The sequence below is a fragment of the Diorhabda carinulata genome, chromosome 6 (assembly GCF_026250575.1).
Source record: "Diorhabda carinulata isolate Delta chromosome 6, icDioCari1.1, whole genome shotgun sequence".
Lineage (NCBI taxonomy): Eukaryota > Metazoa > Arthropoda > Insecta > Coleoptera > Chrysomelidae > Diorhabda > Diorhabda carinulata.
Genome location: NC_079465.1, coordinates 9,834,286 through 9,851,446, shown reverse-complemented (window position 1 = coordinate 9,851,446; position 17,161 = coordinate 9,834,286). Strand labels below are relative to the sequence as shown.

Sequence of the window (17,161 nt, the reverse complement as noted above, 5' to 3'; positions counted from 1 at the left end):
TGGATGCACATATGCAAGTCAGTCTTTGTACCTTTGAAAAATTTATTCTCGTGGCTTACAGACCGGTTCTAGTGTACCAGATCACTAGTCCCTGCCTTATACGTGTGATGTTGGCCTCACTCTTTCCATGTACATCTCCTTGGGTGACAACCCCAATTCTTCCCTGTGAAATTTGTGCACTCTATCAGGGCTATCGTGGCTTTATTGTTTAACTTCTTGAGTATTGACATAGGACTGTTTGTTGATACAAATTCAAGTTATTTCAATCAAACAATAGGTGGCCTTAATAAGTTGTGGTACCACTGTATTTGTGAAGATTGAAGTTGTTAATAGTGGAACGTTTAAAAGAAGCAAAATTGTGCAAAAATGGGAATTACCTATATGTTAGATGATATTTCATGATTTCAAAAAAGGACTTAACAACAATGCACAGAATCGCTTCGTGTAACTTTGGTAATGATGCACTATCGGGGAAGACTGATACGATATCAGCTTCAGTGTAGAAAGATGTTACCATAATTAGTTTGATCGTATGCAAAAAAGTATAGACTTTAATGGCAAATATTTGGAAAAGCAATAAAACACCTTATTTCAAACTGTTTGTAAAAAGTTAAATGCAACTCTCGTATATATTACCAAGGCACCGTAATCTATGAATATTGAACCGTATGAATTATTTTTAAAAAAATTGAAAAACAGAAATTGAAACATTAATTTACATCTTACTAGCAAATATTAAAGGAACTTTTTCACATTAGAAATATAAATATGTGTGCTTTCACCTTTGTTACTCACTTCAGTGATTCTTATCAAAATTTTATTATAATCGAAAAAAATACAAAAATTAAATAAATGAAGATGAAACATTCATTTTACTCACCAGATTAGATTTTAGTGATGCCCTATAAGTCATCATTTTAGATTGATAATCGATCATATCAATTTCAAAGTTGATACTTCCGATAGGCCGACTTGGACTATTCTCATTGACCTTATGTCTAATTTTCATTTTGTCGTCATAATAAGCTGCAGAACTAACAAATGGACATTCATGTTGTTTAAAATCATTGTAACAATGTTCGATTTCCTTTATATTAGACTGACTGGTTCTACAAAAAAATTAACTATATATTAATCGCCAGATAAAGCGATGAACACTTAATGAGGTATTGTAAAACTATTAAATCTGCATCAATGATGCATCTTTTTCTTCACAGTTGCTTTGTGTAAATTCAATTTTCTTCAGTGACTTGATATGACATATCTTTTTGGCGAAAAAGTAATTGTGAATAAATTCTAAATAATCTATTTTTATGGTAAAAGACTATACTTTCATTCAATTGATTTTATTTCAAACAATGTGTTGTCACCACTATCATTAAATAAATGAGCTATATTCTAAAACAAAACAATTGTATTCATATTTTCAACATATACTTTTACGTGTCTCAGAGGAAAGGAAATTGGAGTGTTATATTATTAAAAATAATCCTCAAGATTTTAGAACGAATTGGTTACCAAAAAAATTATTTTCTTGTTTTAAAGATGTAATAAATAGGTTAAACATAATGTTACTTATTTTTATAAATATATAAATTGTTTTTTCGACTAGATGCCAATTGTGGCTCGTAGTGAAATATTTTACATATTTTGCGACGTTTCCAAAAAAAAAATTGTAGTTTTATTGTCTTCAAAACTACGATTACACAATGTACATTTATCTTTATTACGTCATCTTAAGTGTAGTAAATCGATTTTCAAAATTGGTTCATTCAATCTAATATTTTTGTTGAGAATCAATTTGCAATCTGGGATTTTCTCCATTCAGTAGTTAATAACTCTTCTGGCTATTATATGGACCTTTACCCATAACAATAACAAATCTCAGTTAAATATTTGAAATGATATTTTAAAACCATTTATTATTCATAATGTTTTGCATATATTTATTGATGATAATATCCTTTGTAGACTAGTCTACAAAGCGATTCTGAAACCAATATGGAGTTTGGGATACAGCGTCCAAATCCAACATCGAAATTCTAGGATGGTTTCGGTCCACAGTATTGTAAACGTCCCTAGGCTTAGCAAACTGCCAAGAAGCCTAATGCTATTACCCAATCGGCGGAGGCTGAGAAAATATTACGCATTTGACTTGCCTAATAGATTTTAGAACTGTTAGATATAAAATGCCTTGTAAATTTAGGAATTAGATGATCATATTCCTCAATATCCAACTCTAAATTTATGTAAAATTGTAAATAAGAAAGTTGATTGTAACAACCAATTTGCTTTATGTAATTACTTTGCAGATTGCAAATAAAGTGGGATATTGAAAAAAATTATAATAATCTCGGTCTTTTTTAGAAATAAATGCTTTTAAACCTCCTCTATCAAATCCAGAGTCGCTATTAATATGGGTAATAATAACTATGTACAAAAGTTGATATTTATTACATTTTAATACTTTCTGTATGTAGATTTTCTATAAAACTCTGCAATATGTGATCAATAAATATACATATATATACATATACATATATATATATATATATATATATATATAAATTTTAGTGTGGAATACAAACTTTGTTTGTCCAATTTAAAGGAATCTTGTTTTATAAACCTCATTTTTACATTTGTACAATTTGCAAATCAAATTTTTCATGATATTAACACCCACATTTCACATTGTTAATAACTCAATCTCTATCACTTTGTGATATTAATCGATTCATTGTTTATTATGAAATTCGTTATTCTCATTGACTTGAAATAAATTATGATAACTATTTGTAATAATGGATCAACTTAATACTATAATACTGAATCAGATTGGTTTTAGTCTATTTAGTCACTATAGCGTCGTGGCTATACTTCTTCATTTAAATTACTTAGCAGTGAGGCGAACATATTAAAGGTTCTTACACATTAGGAGATTGGGTTAGGGAAAAAATTGGGCGACTTCAGGGCAAGATGACTACTAATTTGAGAAAGACGTAACAGCAATTTCGTAGTATCCGTGGTATGACTATGAGTGGTTGTACGTCAGAAGCACTTCAAGAAAATGTTTCACACTCTCGCAAACCAGCAAATGGTACAAAATTGAACCTTGTAAATTACCAATTCAATGTGCTCGTGCTCACAAATGACTTGACGGTACTGTATTTGGAAGTGTGTAAAATCAATCTTATTGTAAATAAAGAATGCAGAAAAGTATTCCAAAAACAGGTTCCATATCGTTGTGGGCGTGATTTATTTAGAAGGAAAAACTGCTCCTCAGTTCATACCTGGACCTTGTTAAGGTAAGCTGACTGTACTACAATACATCCAGGAGATGCTGCAACAACATGTTTTGCGGATTTTATAGAGTAGGGGCTCATTTAGTTTACCATTACCAGACCGAGTGGCAATGAGCTTAAGAGAAGAATCAAGTCCAGAAATCAGCCTAGTTGGAGTTAACTCCAGAACTAAAGGTGGCTATGTAGGGGGAGTGGTAAGGTATAACTCAAGAGTTCATTAAAACATTAATAGTATTGGGGACAAATAAGATGCAATGAATATAGGTGTCAGCAACATAAGCTACTCAAAAAAATTTTTTTTGGCAATTTGAAGATTTTATTCCTTTCGGTTTTACTAATTTTCCTTCAAAATTATTCATCAAATATCAAGTAATTCTGCATGAGCTTATTTTGATGTAACTTATGTAACATTTATCTTTTAAGGAATATTTTATTGTTGATTCATCGTATCCTAAATGAACGTTGATTTCATTGCACTAAAGTGTATTTTTATGTTTTTTTGTACAGCTATCAAGTGCCAAGTTTTTAAGTGACTGTGTTATTTTTTTAACACGCTGTATTGTGAAACGTAACATGTTATGAAGCCATTACGTTATTTCTATGAATGTATGTATTTTTAACCTAGTGTATAAAACGAAATATCAATTTCGCCAGATTTCAATACATAAACAGTTTTGTATAATCTCCATTAAAATTAAATTAAGTGATTAATTATAGAACGGTTTCAATACTTACTTGAAAATTAGATTTATAAATTCATCTGGCATATATTTCGATATTGGTACTGAATAAGATACGTTAAATGGCGAATTTGTTTCTTCTTTGTACTTAGCGGTCAAAGTAGTATTAAAAGTCTTCCCATGCAAGATGACAGTAAACATTTGATCATCTAAAATAATAATTTTTCATTAAATGTGCAGTTTCAACAACAATAATGAATATTTCTCAAATGACACTTCTAATCTTTCCCAAGTCATCGACTCAAAGTTAACATGGGAGAGCTGAATAAAAACATAATGATATAAGCAATAATAATTTTGATAAAAACGGCTTTTATCGGCCCACAGTCTATCTAAAGAAGGAGAAAACCCAAAAAAAAACACTCTTCAGTATTTGGATACCGCTAGATCCAAAACAAATATGAATCTCAGCAAAAACAAGCTACACCTTCTCACGGACCATATCCTAGTGAACCTACTTCTAGAATATCCGATATGCAAGCGTAATAAAAATTGAAAGATCTGGCTTATACAAAATCTTTGATTCTTTAAATGGTTTTAAATTAGACATAGTTCATATACTTACCAGTAACATCAAAAAGATTAGTATCATCACTGTATGTATCCCTCTTTTGTCTAACTTGTTTGTTGTCAATATCATTCGAATGAAATGGCTTTGAAATTTTATTCTTCTCCAGATTTATTAATGGTCCTGTTTTGTTCCTGTTTGGATTTACAAGTCTTTTTTCAGAATAGTGTGATGTTGAAATTTCTTGAGAATGCCTTTGCGGAGGATTTGCACAACAAAATATCTAAAAATGTTTCTAGATACTTTAGTATTCTTATAATCTTATCATGAAAAGTTTACCTGACATAAGTTAGTATTTTCAAGATCTTGATCCACTGCTATGCAGTCTTGAGGTCTTCCAATTATTATACTCGGTTTCCTGTTTATCAATGAGGGGTCCACAGTAATTTTTGTTATTTCTAAAAATATGAAATAAAAAACTTTTTTTCAAAGTACACTAAAAATCGAATTTGTGATTGAGTCAAACTAATTGAATGTGCAATGGTAAACAATACAAATCAATAATTTAGTTAACTATTAATTATAAACGTCTAACATTAAATGCAAGGTAACAAAATTTTTCGTTATATATAAGCACCCAATCTATAAGGGTTATATTCAAAGGTTGAGTGATATAATGAGTTACCATCTCGCGGGCAAAGTGTAGGGTAGGATCTCCAAGACACAATCTACACTTTATAGACCGTAATAATACATATATTTTGACAGAACGAAGATTGACATTTTGTTAATATGTAAAGCCTTTGTAAAGTATGATATAAACAAATGATTAAGTAAATAAATCATTTCCTAGGTAAATTGTCGAATGAGCTAGACATTTATTTTAAAGCGCAGTCGATGTCAAGGTCAATTTTTTAAACAAAATGTTCTAACGAATATATCAGCCACCAATGAAAATTCAGTTGTAACTTTTATAATTTAAATGATACTCAAACATGAAGTAGCAAATAGAAATTCAAGATTAGTGAAATTAAATCCAAATACTTAACAGTATAAACAAGCCTATATTAATTTATGGAATTGAGCTCCAAGATTGTAAATTAAACTGCCATATCTAGAAAGATTCTTCGCATAATGTCAAAACTTACTCTACTTGAAGATCATCTAAATGTCTTAATCAATATGAAAGAAATTTGTCGACATATATACAAAATGGGTGGAGAGTATTTGGATCATTAGAGAAATTCTCTTCTCGTCATTGAATGATTATTCATAAAAAAAATAGTTTACCTTCTTCTTTGAATGTATTTGTTGGATAATATGGTGGTAACGTCGGCACCCACGTGGGTACTTTTGAAACTTTCGTTGGTCTTTTTGTTGCATAATTGTTGTGAGATCTTTCAATATTTGGTTGAATATATTCTGTCTGTCGTGCTGTTTCCATCAAATATAAAGTCGTTATTGCTGCAAGACTACAAAAATAACACATTTAATTTATATAGTTTCCATTTCGTCAGAGCTAATTAAAAAAAATTATTTAACAATAAATATAATTCTATAAAGTTTGTTAATAAATGCTCTTTCAATTTCCATTATGTAAAATGGCATATAAAAGATATTGATATATTGATATTACATCTCCTTAAAATGCAGCTAATTGAGTAGAGTAATTGATATTGAGGACAGTAACATTTTTATTATGGTTCACTTTTAGAACGAATGCAGCGAGTTCAGCTAAAAAAGATTGAAAGTAAATGGTTTTCATTAAACCACCAAATTTGAAAATGTTGAAACGTCAATAAGCATATATATAAAAACGTTTTGTTTGGGACATACTAGATATTTGTAGGTTAGATCACTTAATTTTTCCCATATTAATTTAAACGAATATACTAAGCAAATTTATCATTAAAAGCATGCAATAAATCAAAGTATTGCAGATGAAAGTGATCATGAGGTTTCTTTTACCTATCTCCACATGTTATGACAATATTCAAGTTTATTCGAAGCTTTAATTTTTTAACTAGATGTTATTACTCACCAAAACGCCATTATCAATACCAATATAACAATTACAATTTGGATGAATTTATTTGAACAAAGTTCATCCTCCTTATGGCATGAGTGGTGGTGATGTTTAGAACATTTTTGTGAATATGACAATTTTGAACTATTAACTGAAAAATACAAAAATATTAATTTATAAGCTACAACTATAGACATAAATATATGTATAACAAATATATATCATTTCTACGAAATATGAGGAATTGCTTAAGATAAAAAAATATAATTATTTTCCTACGAGGTACACAACCCAAAAAAACAAGGTTTCGTGGTTATGGTTGCCTGTATGCTCGCGTTTATTAGAGATTCACTTTACAGAGCTAGTAATTTTTTGAAACGAATTTCAGCTGGTAGAAATTTGGTGAAAAAACCTTCAAAACACTTATATGTGTAGGAATTCATTTTCCTTAACTACGTTTCTGCTAATCACAGTATATGAACTAGATAAAATCTTAAATCATTTTGTATTCTCGCTAATTTAGTATCTTATTAATTAAAACCCGATTTCAAGCATCATTTTGGACCAAACTGTACACTCCGATATCTCATAGGAGCTATCGATATAAAGATCCATAAAACTGGATCGGACAAAAGTTATATTGAGTCTTGCTCTGCATTGTCTTTTATTTTCATATAAATGGGCTTTCGAATAGCACAAATTTTTCTGCTCACAGTTTAGTTACTAGTAAAATTCCAATTTGTAAATATCTAGTAATTTAAATTTTTATTAACAAACTAATTCAAACTTTAAATTACCGTGTATTATTAAAAACAATAAATCCAAAAAATCCTCAAGAATTGATCTAATAATCCTAAAGAAATTTCAATTCAAATGCGCCGTACTAATGACATACCCATTACAATAATAAGAGCTGGATAGGGCTAAAGCATCATGTCATCATTTATAAACTTACAACTATTTATTTAAAATCAATTTGAGAAACTACTAACTTCTAAACAGAGTACTAGTTCGGATTCAGACATATGACCTGACCATTCCACTGTATATTGAATCACCCAAGTAATAACCTTTACCAGGGCTATTGTAAAAGTATGGAACGTTTATATCTGACGCCGATAAGGCGTGTGTAAATCGGTGTTCAGTACATAACACAAACATATTCACGCTGCCCATTTTTTTAATATTCAAATTTAAAATGTTCGCAGCAGTTGAAAATCTTTCCAGATGGGAGGTACGGTCCCTAATACTAAAATAAAATCATGAAAGAAAGTTTTTATAGTTATAATTTAACTACCAACTGACATTCACGATCAAAAGAGAGGACAACCGAACATAGTGCTTCAAAATAACGAAGATTTCTTTTTCCTACTCATATTTTTTGGGCTCCTAGTTTGTTTACTATTTATTTATATTGTATCAAATCTCGACGTTTCGATCCTCACTGCTGTTTTCTTGAATTTATGTTTCTCATATTATCTTTTAACAAGTCGTTCTTCTTCTTTTAAGTAACATCCCTTACTATTATTGAATATTTCACATCTCCCATATCAATTTTATTTTTTCGTCGTTATGTTAGTACCAAGATTCAAACTCGAACATTAGAGTTAGTTGATATTTATTTTGAATATTCTTAATTTAGAATCTGCAGATATTTTTTTCTTTACGACAATACAGTTTGTGTTACCATATATGCGTCTTGGTTCTCGTTTTTTGTTATTATTACTTCTAGGTATTGGTAGTGTTTAACTTTTGCCAGTATTTATTTTATAAGTACTATATTTATCTTGTCACCTTTTCACTAATTAATATTACCTTTTCTTGTAGCACTCCTGATGTTAACTCTTTCTAGTTAGAAAAGTCCAAAGTACGGGTTTCCCCCTTCTTGAACCCTTATTTTTCATGACTGTATACACGTTGTTTTCATAAATATTTTATCGTTTTTCTCTCTTCCAACCAATATTTTCCATACTGTACCTGTAGGTGCTTTTGTTTATAGGCTATAGACTAGAACTATAAATCTATCCACTCATTAATAAAAGAACTATCGAGATTCAACCAAAGACTGAAGGAAATTGAAACTATTAAGTTTGCATCACTGGTTGTTAACTTTTTTTTTTAATTTTTTAAATGGTAATAAAGCTCTAAGTCACTAACATATTAGCTTCATAATTCTAAGTATTGAAGTCTTTTTCCTACAATACGGTTATCAATGGCTTGTACTCAAATTGTATTTTTATCTAATTGTGGAAAAGACTAGTCAATATCCCAAGAATTAACTGCTTTAAATTTTTTTAAAACCAAGACCTCACAATTTTCGGTAATAATTTTATATGTATATAAAAAATGGTTATAGTATTTGATGATACTCACTAGTACTTGTAGACTTGAGACTGTCTCCTCTTTTCAATTTATTCAATCTTTTATTTATTCTCTCCAACTGATCGATTCTAGTCTCCAAATTATCTGTTACTTTACATAATTCTTTTACGGCACCTATATTTTCCATAAATATTCTTTCCTAAAACAAAAAATTTAATAAAAGATTAATTAGAATATAACATCCAGATCGAGAATAAGTTTGGGTAATTTTTTAAAGGTACACATGGTTCCAACTGTGTTTTCAAAAATAAGATACGAAAGTATCCATCTATAAAGTTCACCTATGAAATGGAAAATAATGGACAGTTTCCATTTTTAGATATTTTAGAAATTAGGAAAAGTAATAGGCTAGAATTTGATGTATTTAGGGAAAACACCACTACGTTCAGATACATTCAGGCTGATTATTTTCAATGTATCCAACATAAGATGGCCAGTCTCCATTTCCTGGTACATATGTTAATTCACTTTCTACTTACCAACGAGAGATACAATAAGGAAAAGACCTTCATTAAGGATGTAGCTGTACTCAACGGTTATGATAAAATAATTGTAAATAGGTTAATTACCATAAATAACCACTTTTTCCAAACTCAAAATGAAAAACAAAAAAAATTTGCTCTGATACCTTTTAATCCTGTTTATATAGAAGGATTGGAAGGAATTGACCAGGGTAGGTTTTAAATTAGTTTATAAATCGAGTATGGTTATTAAATAACGGGGCTGATGCTGTAAAAATTTTATTTTGAATTTACACATTTTTACTTATTGTAAATTTCATTATATAACTCTCATCTATCCATGCGAATCTTCCATTATTTGAAACAGTGCTGGAAGTATCTTTCTATTAGTTTCTTCAAAATCCGTGTCGTTTTTTCTTTAATAACTTCAACGAACTTCTCGTTTCTTCTAATGTAGATTTTAACTTATAAAGCAGAAACTGCACGGCTATTGATCTTGGCTATAAACCTATTGATCAACAAAAGAGAATGATCCGGCACCTTATCTTGGTGGAGAACTCTCGACTTAACCTTCTTTTCATGATAACGAGTGAAAAATTACGATTCGTCATATATTAGTATGCTTTCCAATAAATTTGGGTTAATTTTAATAGCATTCAAAGAACTATTATAAACATTTTTGCAAACTTCTTGTTGTTCTAGGCACCAATTTGGCCCACTTTCGTTTTTACGCAAAGGGCGATCCGGGTGGAAATCATATAGTCTCGTCTTGTCGGCTATCTTGAAAACGCTTAGAAACGGTGCACTGGATGAAAATTCACTGTTATACATTTTCTTCAATTAAGAATAAGTTTTGTTCCAAGTTTTTCCAAGTTTCGCGTTAACTCATTGCTCCACTGTTACACTTTAATGAGAATTCATAATAACAAAAACAAAAAACTTTATGCGAATTCATAATAACAAAAACAAAAACAACTTTAATGCGAATTCATAATAACAAAAACAAAAACAACTTTAATACGAATTCATAATAACAAAAACAAAAACAACTTTAATGCAAATTCATAATAACAAAAACAACTTTAATGCGAATTCATAATAACAAAAACAACTTTAATACGAATTCATAATAGAATGTTTCACGGTAACAGCTGTTACTAGCATTTGGCATATGATATATAGTACCATCAAACTCGTACTTTAATATCATAACCGCGTATGAAACAAATTTAAAGATTTCTAAATTGAGTGGCATTATAAAAAAATTAATACAAAAATTAGATAGGAAGTTATTGAGCGTCTTTATTTCTAAAATTTTCCTTCGATGCTTGTTATATCAGAACTTACAGCCTTTTTGATTATAAATTTGAAGGACTGCAAATCAATTAGAGGTAATTTATTCAATTACAGCTCTCTCTCTCTTAAGATTATTACTTAGCTATAATTTTAATATGTACTTTATATGTTCAACTCCGTAATCAATACACAAAATTTAATATTTGAAATAACTACCTTATTTACTACCAGAAAATTATCAATAGCCGTGCCATTTGGCAAAATAATGTTTCCTGCGGGTTTTACAGCTTCAGGTAAAACTTGTGCCACTTCTTGAGCTATTACACCTGTATCAGAACATTCGCTATCTCTACTTAATTGATTTGCAAATGCTGGTTCGTATTCATATCTAAAACAAAAATATAAACTTCGATTAATAATAAAAATACACTTATTGATTCATCCTATAACCTTTCAGTGTCAAGTTATGTTAGGGTGTGAGCTCTCTGTAAGTTTCCCCAATTTTTACTATCCTCGCCATTGAAAAGCAGTTTAAATAAATTAGAAAATAAGGAAATACATTAGAATAGTAAAGTGAAGCCGATCCTGTTCCGTTATAATGGAAGTCTAACAACTGGCGTATACGCCGGTTCAGAGAGTTCGTTTGAGGTTTGTTTTTACAAATGTTTTTATCTTAGCAGAGATTTATTTTTTTTATATGATTTCTAGGAGGGCCTTTTCATTTATTTGTTTGTTTACTTTCTAGAATTCTAGAAATTCCTATCTGATATATATATATTCGAGCTTATTAAGAGTTAGTTTATAATTAAAATTGTAGTGAACGGAACAAACTAGAAAAGTAACCGGTGAATTTAAATAAATTAGAAAAACAGTGAATATTTAATTATATAAGTATTGTTAAGTTAAATTATATAAGTTAGTTAATTCTGGTGTAAGTGTTTAAATAAATGAAATCTGTAAAATTTTCTCCACTGTTGAAAAACAGGACGACAGTTTCCTTAACAAATCTCCATATTTATTAAATTCTTATATTTATTTTTTATATATTTGTATGTCTTTTGTTAGTTATAATTTTTTGTCTTATTTCCCTCATAATCTTAGCTGTTTATCTTGGTATTATTGTTTAATATCCTACCAACTGCCATATTTCTTGTCAGTTGTATCAATCAATTCTTTGGGCATTGTTGGACACTTTTTATGATATCTATTTATGCATACATAATAATAATCACGTGAGAAAACTGTTTTTTAGTCTTAATAAAATATCTTTTCCCTCTTTTTAATTTTTTTAAACTCACCTAACAACCCTTAACCTCTGTACATTTCTCAACTGTTCAGCAGTATTACATTCAACAATATTTTTCTTGGCTCTTATATCGCTGGGTTGGATAATGTGACCTGTTATTTTTATATTTCCATGTACTACCAGAGATTCGTCTGGTCTGTCAGTATTAATTCCTACTCTACCATTGTGTACCACTGAATCCTAAAATCGAAAATAAGATACTAATTTCAAAGTAATGATCGATTAAAAAATTTGTAATTACCTGAGTTTGTCCTTTTTGCCAACACAATTCTACATCACTTTCAAACTGTCCCGGATTTGAAGCCTGGAAATAAAAATGCTATTAAACATACAATGAATCCGAAATCTATGTGAATATATATTTTAATATTAGAGTTTTAACTTACTCGAACTATTATTTTTTGACTAGCATGGCTTACAATTGGGAAATTTCCATTTGATGTGTGAGCATGAAGACCAACGACCAACTAAAAAAATACAACACAACATATACAATTTGAAGGGATATAATATATGTTTTTTAAAAATTTATTCATCTACAAATATTAACAAATTTTTACATCATATAAAACGATACGTATCATCAAGAGGAAAAAATATACTGTTACGAACTCATCTCCGCTCTGGAGCCGGTCCTACTTGGATATGGTAGAATTCTAAAATTCGGCGAAGTTTTTAAAGCGAGCTGTTTATTTACATTGTTTCCTTTGAATAATTTCTAGGAAAGTATATGAAATTCTTTATATAGTAATTAAAAAACATAATATTTATTTATACCTATTATTTCGAATTTCATGATTCAAAATGTTGGCTTGAAGGGGGAGAAGTAATTCAATATTCTTCGTGGTATTAGCCAGGAAAGTAGTAGTTTTCTCCTTTAAAAACGGCAAGCCAGCATTTCGAATTTCATGATTCAAAGGAAAAAACAACTACTTTCCTGGCTAATAATAAATGATTTAAGTTAGTTAAGTGATAGTGATAAGTGAATTATTATAATTTAGACCTATTTCACCCTCTGTTTATACCCTCAGATGCAGAGTTTTCAACAACTCCAGTATCTGTGTTAACTTCATGAAAGTTAGAATCTCACTCTTGCAAATCAGTATCATCAGTATCAGATTTAGCAGTTCACACTCATTATTTTGCTACTTTAAATATACTATTTCAGGATTATCAATTTATTTTAATAGTACTTTTTGATACTTTCAATATTTAATAATTTTTTTCACTTCCGTTCATTTACCACATACTGGTTACTACTTTTTGACTCTTTTTTTAATGTTTGGGGTACTAAAACTAGTTTGAACACCATGACGAACAATCTCTGGAAGGTACAAAGACTGGCTTGCATATGTGATCATACCCAACAGCTACACTAGAAGTGGTTCTAAATTCCCCATCTCTTTACATAGTATTGGAAAGCGTGGCAGAGAAAACATCACTTAGAATGTTCAGAGTGGGAATCAACAAAGAAAAACCGTCCCTAAATACTGACCTCAGGATTATGCATTGAAAAGTCTAGTTTTAAGAAAATATTTACCTCAGTACTAAACTGTAGAAGTAAGTGGGATCGAAACATCATACAAAAAATGAACAGAAATGCCATTAAATATTATACGGATGGTTCTAAAGCAGCAAACAGAAGTGGAATAGGAGTGTGCCCAGAACCAAACAGTCCAAAAGCCTGGGCATTACATTAAGCATTTTTCAAGCCAAAATTTATGCAATTCAGAATTAAAAAATATGTTCAATATAATCTAGAGAGGAGCTATCTGAAACAGGAGATCATCATTCTGTTCGATAGCCAAATAGCCATTAAAGATCTAAGCTCCAATATCATAAAATCCATACTAGTTTGGTAGAAAAATTAAACGAGCTAGGCAAGAAAAATAAAAGTACCTTACAATATATTCCGGAACGCACCGGAGTGAAGGTAGCGGGGGTAGACAAACTCTTCATGGGATCTGTAGTAGCAGCTACAGTATAATAGAGGCATAGGAAAATAAAGTATATAGGAGCAAAACCAATCATTGGGCCAACTAACAGGGGCTGAAACAGGCAAAGACTCTCCTAGGAAACTATAACCCGAGATCTGCTGATTGTATCAACCTAAATAAGAGCAATCTACGAACACTAACAGGAGTCCTATCGGGACTCGGTCGCCTCAATAGACATTTGAATACTCTAGACTTAGCAGATAATGCTGCATGCCAATTTTGTTGCACACGAAACCTCTATCCAAATTCTCTCGAGTGAAATACTAAGAAACTCCAGAGCACATGAAATAGAAGACGAAGATCTCTGGCAGCTACAGCCATTCCACGATCTAGACTTTTTAAAAATAATGCACAGATCAGCTGTATATATTGGGTTCTCCAGTATCGCAGCAAGAAAAGGGGACACAATCGATCCTTTGGGTCGCATTTTATATGATACCCCAATATCTAGGTACATACATGCAATGTTTATATCACTCTAAACAATCAACAAAAGAATTGCATTTTTTAGATTTTTATTTTTAAAAGATCCAGGCTTGCAAAAATTTATTATATATTATATATATATGGATATAATTTCAGAAGGTTCGAACAGTTTACAGTCATTGACTTTTGGAGTTTTAACAATGAACCTAAGAAAACATACAAAATTTTTTGCTTTCATGTATTCTTTTGATTGTGGTAGGCATTGTTAAGTGTCGATGTTTCTGATTATTCTTATGGCCCCTCCACACTCTTGCGAAAATCTCGCAAAGTTCTCACTTCTCCGCTCGATAACGATGGACGCTGAAGTGACTGTAGCAATTATTGTTATGCGCATTTGCATATTGCGTATAGTAAAGAGAAAAGAATGATTAAAAAGAAGTGGCGAAAAAGAAGATGGTGGATGACAAGAATTCATCATAATAGAACAAGGTAAGTACTTTTTGAAAGGCAAGGCTTATCATTTTTTATTCCTTAATAATTAATAAAAAAAAACATTGAACGCGTCGTCTAAATTAATTAATGCTTAAATAAAAAAATAACAACACTTTTTAATATTAGGCTATTGAAATAACTTTATCTGTCTGTCTGCAAATAACGAAGTTTTTTTGTTTTTTAATTTATCAAGAGGTACTTCCATCAATGCACTTAGACGATTCCACCCATCATGGTTTTTTAGTTTTTAAAATTTGTATTCCATAAAACCGGTTCCGCTTGAAAATATTCTAAAAACTTCAATTCAAGTTGGTTTGTCCAAGTTACGCTCATATTGATGCCTTGCGGTACACAACACAATCATTCAAATCGGCGACTCCCTCGTTACTGAGAATGTGGAGTGTGGAATCAATAAATCTTCTCGCCTGTTCTCACGTTCTCGCGCTGTTCTCCATCTTTCCGGAGAAGGCCAGAGAACAGCGCGAGAACTTGAGAAAAATACGCGAATTTCTTAGTCATAATATTGTTGATGCTAAACCTTAGACATTTACTAAATATACCAGTAATTAAAGGAGAAGCGGCAAGTTTTAAAACTAAGTGCACAATAAGTGAACAAATCTAAACTCACTAGAAATGAATAATTCCAAGCACATAATATTTCTGAAAATACTTTATCAGATTTAAAAAATATTTTTCAAGCACATCACTTACTTGAAAATATCTTTGTTCGGGATTAGGTTTTCCTTTCTTTCTCATATTATTTGAGGTCGTTTCGCTAAAATGTAACCTTCCTACTGTAACCTTTGTAACCTGTGAATTAACCAATTCCACTCTGAAATATATTAATAACTATTTAATTTAAATGAAAATTAATACATTATACGACAATAATATAATGATGTTTTAATAATCTGATAGATGCAGTAATTAAAAACTTACAATACAGGATGAAAAGGTTTTTTACTCCTATCGCTTTGACTTTGCTCCACTCGAATTGTTTGCGTGGGACAATCATGCTTCACTCCATAGAAATGAAGGTGAAAACTTGATATTTTTTGGAAACCATCTGGAGTTTTTACAAACTGCGCATCACCTAACAACTGTACATGGCAAGTTACCTGTAATTTTAAAACAATTAGTGTAAAGTACAAATAAATTGATTCAACACAAATAGAAATTATATAATATTTTAGAGCTTACTTGAAAATGGTTTTTCTTCTGGCAAACGAAGGCATCATCGGCATTTGAAAAGTTGAATCCCTTATCAGCATCTACTCTATAATGTGGAACAGGCCTACAAACATATTAATTTTATGAAAACTTTTTACAATAGAATTATTTTCAAATAATATTTAGTAAAAATACAGTTAATGAATGTTAATAATAGCAATATTTAATGCAGCTTCATCTTGGAGATGAAAATTTAGGTCGTTAGATTGACGAATTCTAAGCAACGTTTACTCTACAACGTTTTTCTAAAGTTGTGATTTTTAGAGTTATTAATAATTAAAACTGCCCATTTTTCATTGAAGAAACGCAGATTTTTTACTGTTTGTTATGAATAACTTAAAAAGTTCAGCAAACTCATCAGGAACAAAAATTTAGTGAATAAAAAACAAAGAGATTCAAAATTCAATTCAAAAATAACTGAGTTATTGCTATTTTTGGGAAGCCCCGAATTTGAAAACCTTTAACCTCAAATAACTTGAAATTGATGAAATTTTTGGAAAAAACTCAAGAGATCTTTTACAAAGCACATAGAAAAACCAAAAGAATGATCACTGTCAAAGTCTTTTGCATAGGGGTTGATTGATTTATAAAAAAAAGGGTCCTTTTTTTGAAAAAAAATGTACTAATTACCCTCGCCATTACCACCCAAATAGTAATTAATCGTAATCCACTTGCAATTAATGTGATTTGACGGGTTTTGAATGCTTATTTTAGAAAAAATAATTGATTAAATTGAACGTTACATTTCTGTAATCTTGAAAACAAAAATGAATTTGTCTCAAATAAACCAAAAACTATTCTTGTTATGAGAAAATGTATCAATTAATAATTAACTGTAGGGTTTTTCTTGCCAAAAATTTTGAGCTTTTTTAAATCTATGTATCTTAAAAATTGAGGGAGTTACATAAATGAATAATTCAGCAACAGCTGGCATATCGTGGAAGCGTTATAACGGTATTCTCTATATAAATTGTCGTATGTATTGGATGATGTAT

At 30.2% G+C, this 17,161-nt stretch overlaps 1 protein-coding gene across 1 annotated transcript in view; it reads right to left on the bottom strand.

Moving 5' to 3' along the window:
* Nucleotides 1-17,161, bottom strand: part of LOC130895505 (myelin regulatory factor-like protein) — a 103,966-nt gene that overhangs the window by 4,557 nt on the left and 82,248 nt on the right. The window contains exons 6-19 of the mRNA XM_057802837.1: nucleotides 16,137-16,230; nucleotides 15,876-16,054; nucleotides 15,648-15,768; nucleotides 12,408-12,488; nucleotides 12,263-12,325; nucleotides 12,014-12,201; nucleotides 10,932-11,103; nucleotides 8,950-9,097; nucleotides 6,592-6,727; nucleotides 5,841-6,022; nucleotides 4,890-5,008; nucleotides 4,608-4,833; nucleotides 4,038-4,191; nucleotides 881-1,109 (exon numbers count right to left, since the gene is read on the bottom strand). Of these exons, the coding sequence (XP_057658820.1) occupies nucleotides 881-1,109; nucleotides 4,038-4,191; nucleotides 4,608-4,833; nucleotides 4,890-5,008; nucleotides 5,841-6,022; nucleotides 6,592-6,727; nucleotides 8,950-9,097; nucleotides 10,932-11,103; nucleotides 12,014-12,201; nucleotides 12,263-12,325; nucleotides 12,408-12,488; nucleotides 15,648-15,768; nucleotides 15,876-16,054; nucleotides 16,137-16,230 (2,092 nt within the window). The remainder of the gene's footprint in view (nucleotides 1-880; nucleotides 1,110-4,037; nucleotides 4,192-4,607; nucleotides 4,834-4,889; nucleotides 5,009-5,840; nucleotides 6,023-6,591; nucleotides 6,728-8,949; nucleotides 9,098-10,931; nucleotides 11,104-12,013; nucleotides 12,202-12,262; nucleotides 12,326-12,407; nucleotides 12,489-15,647; nucleotides 15,769-15,875; nucleotides 16,055-16,136; nucleotides 16,231-17,161) is intronic.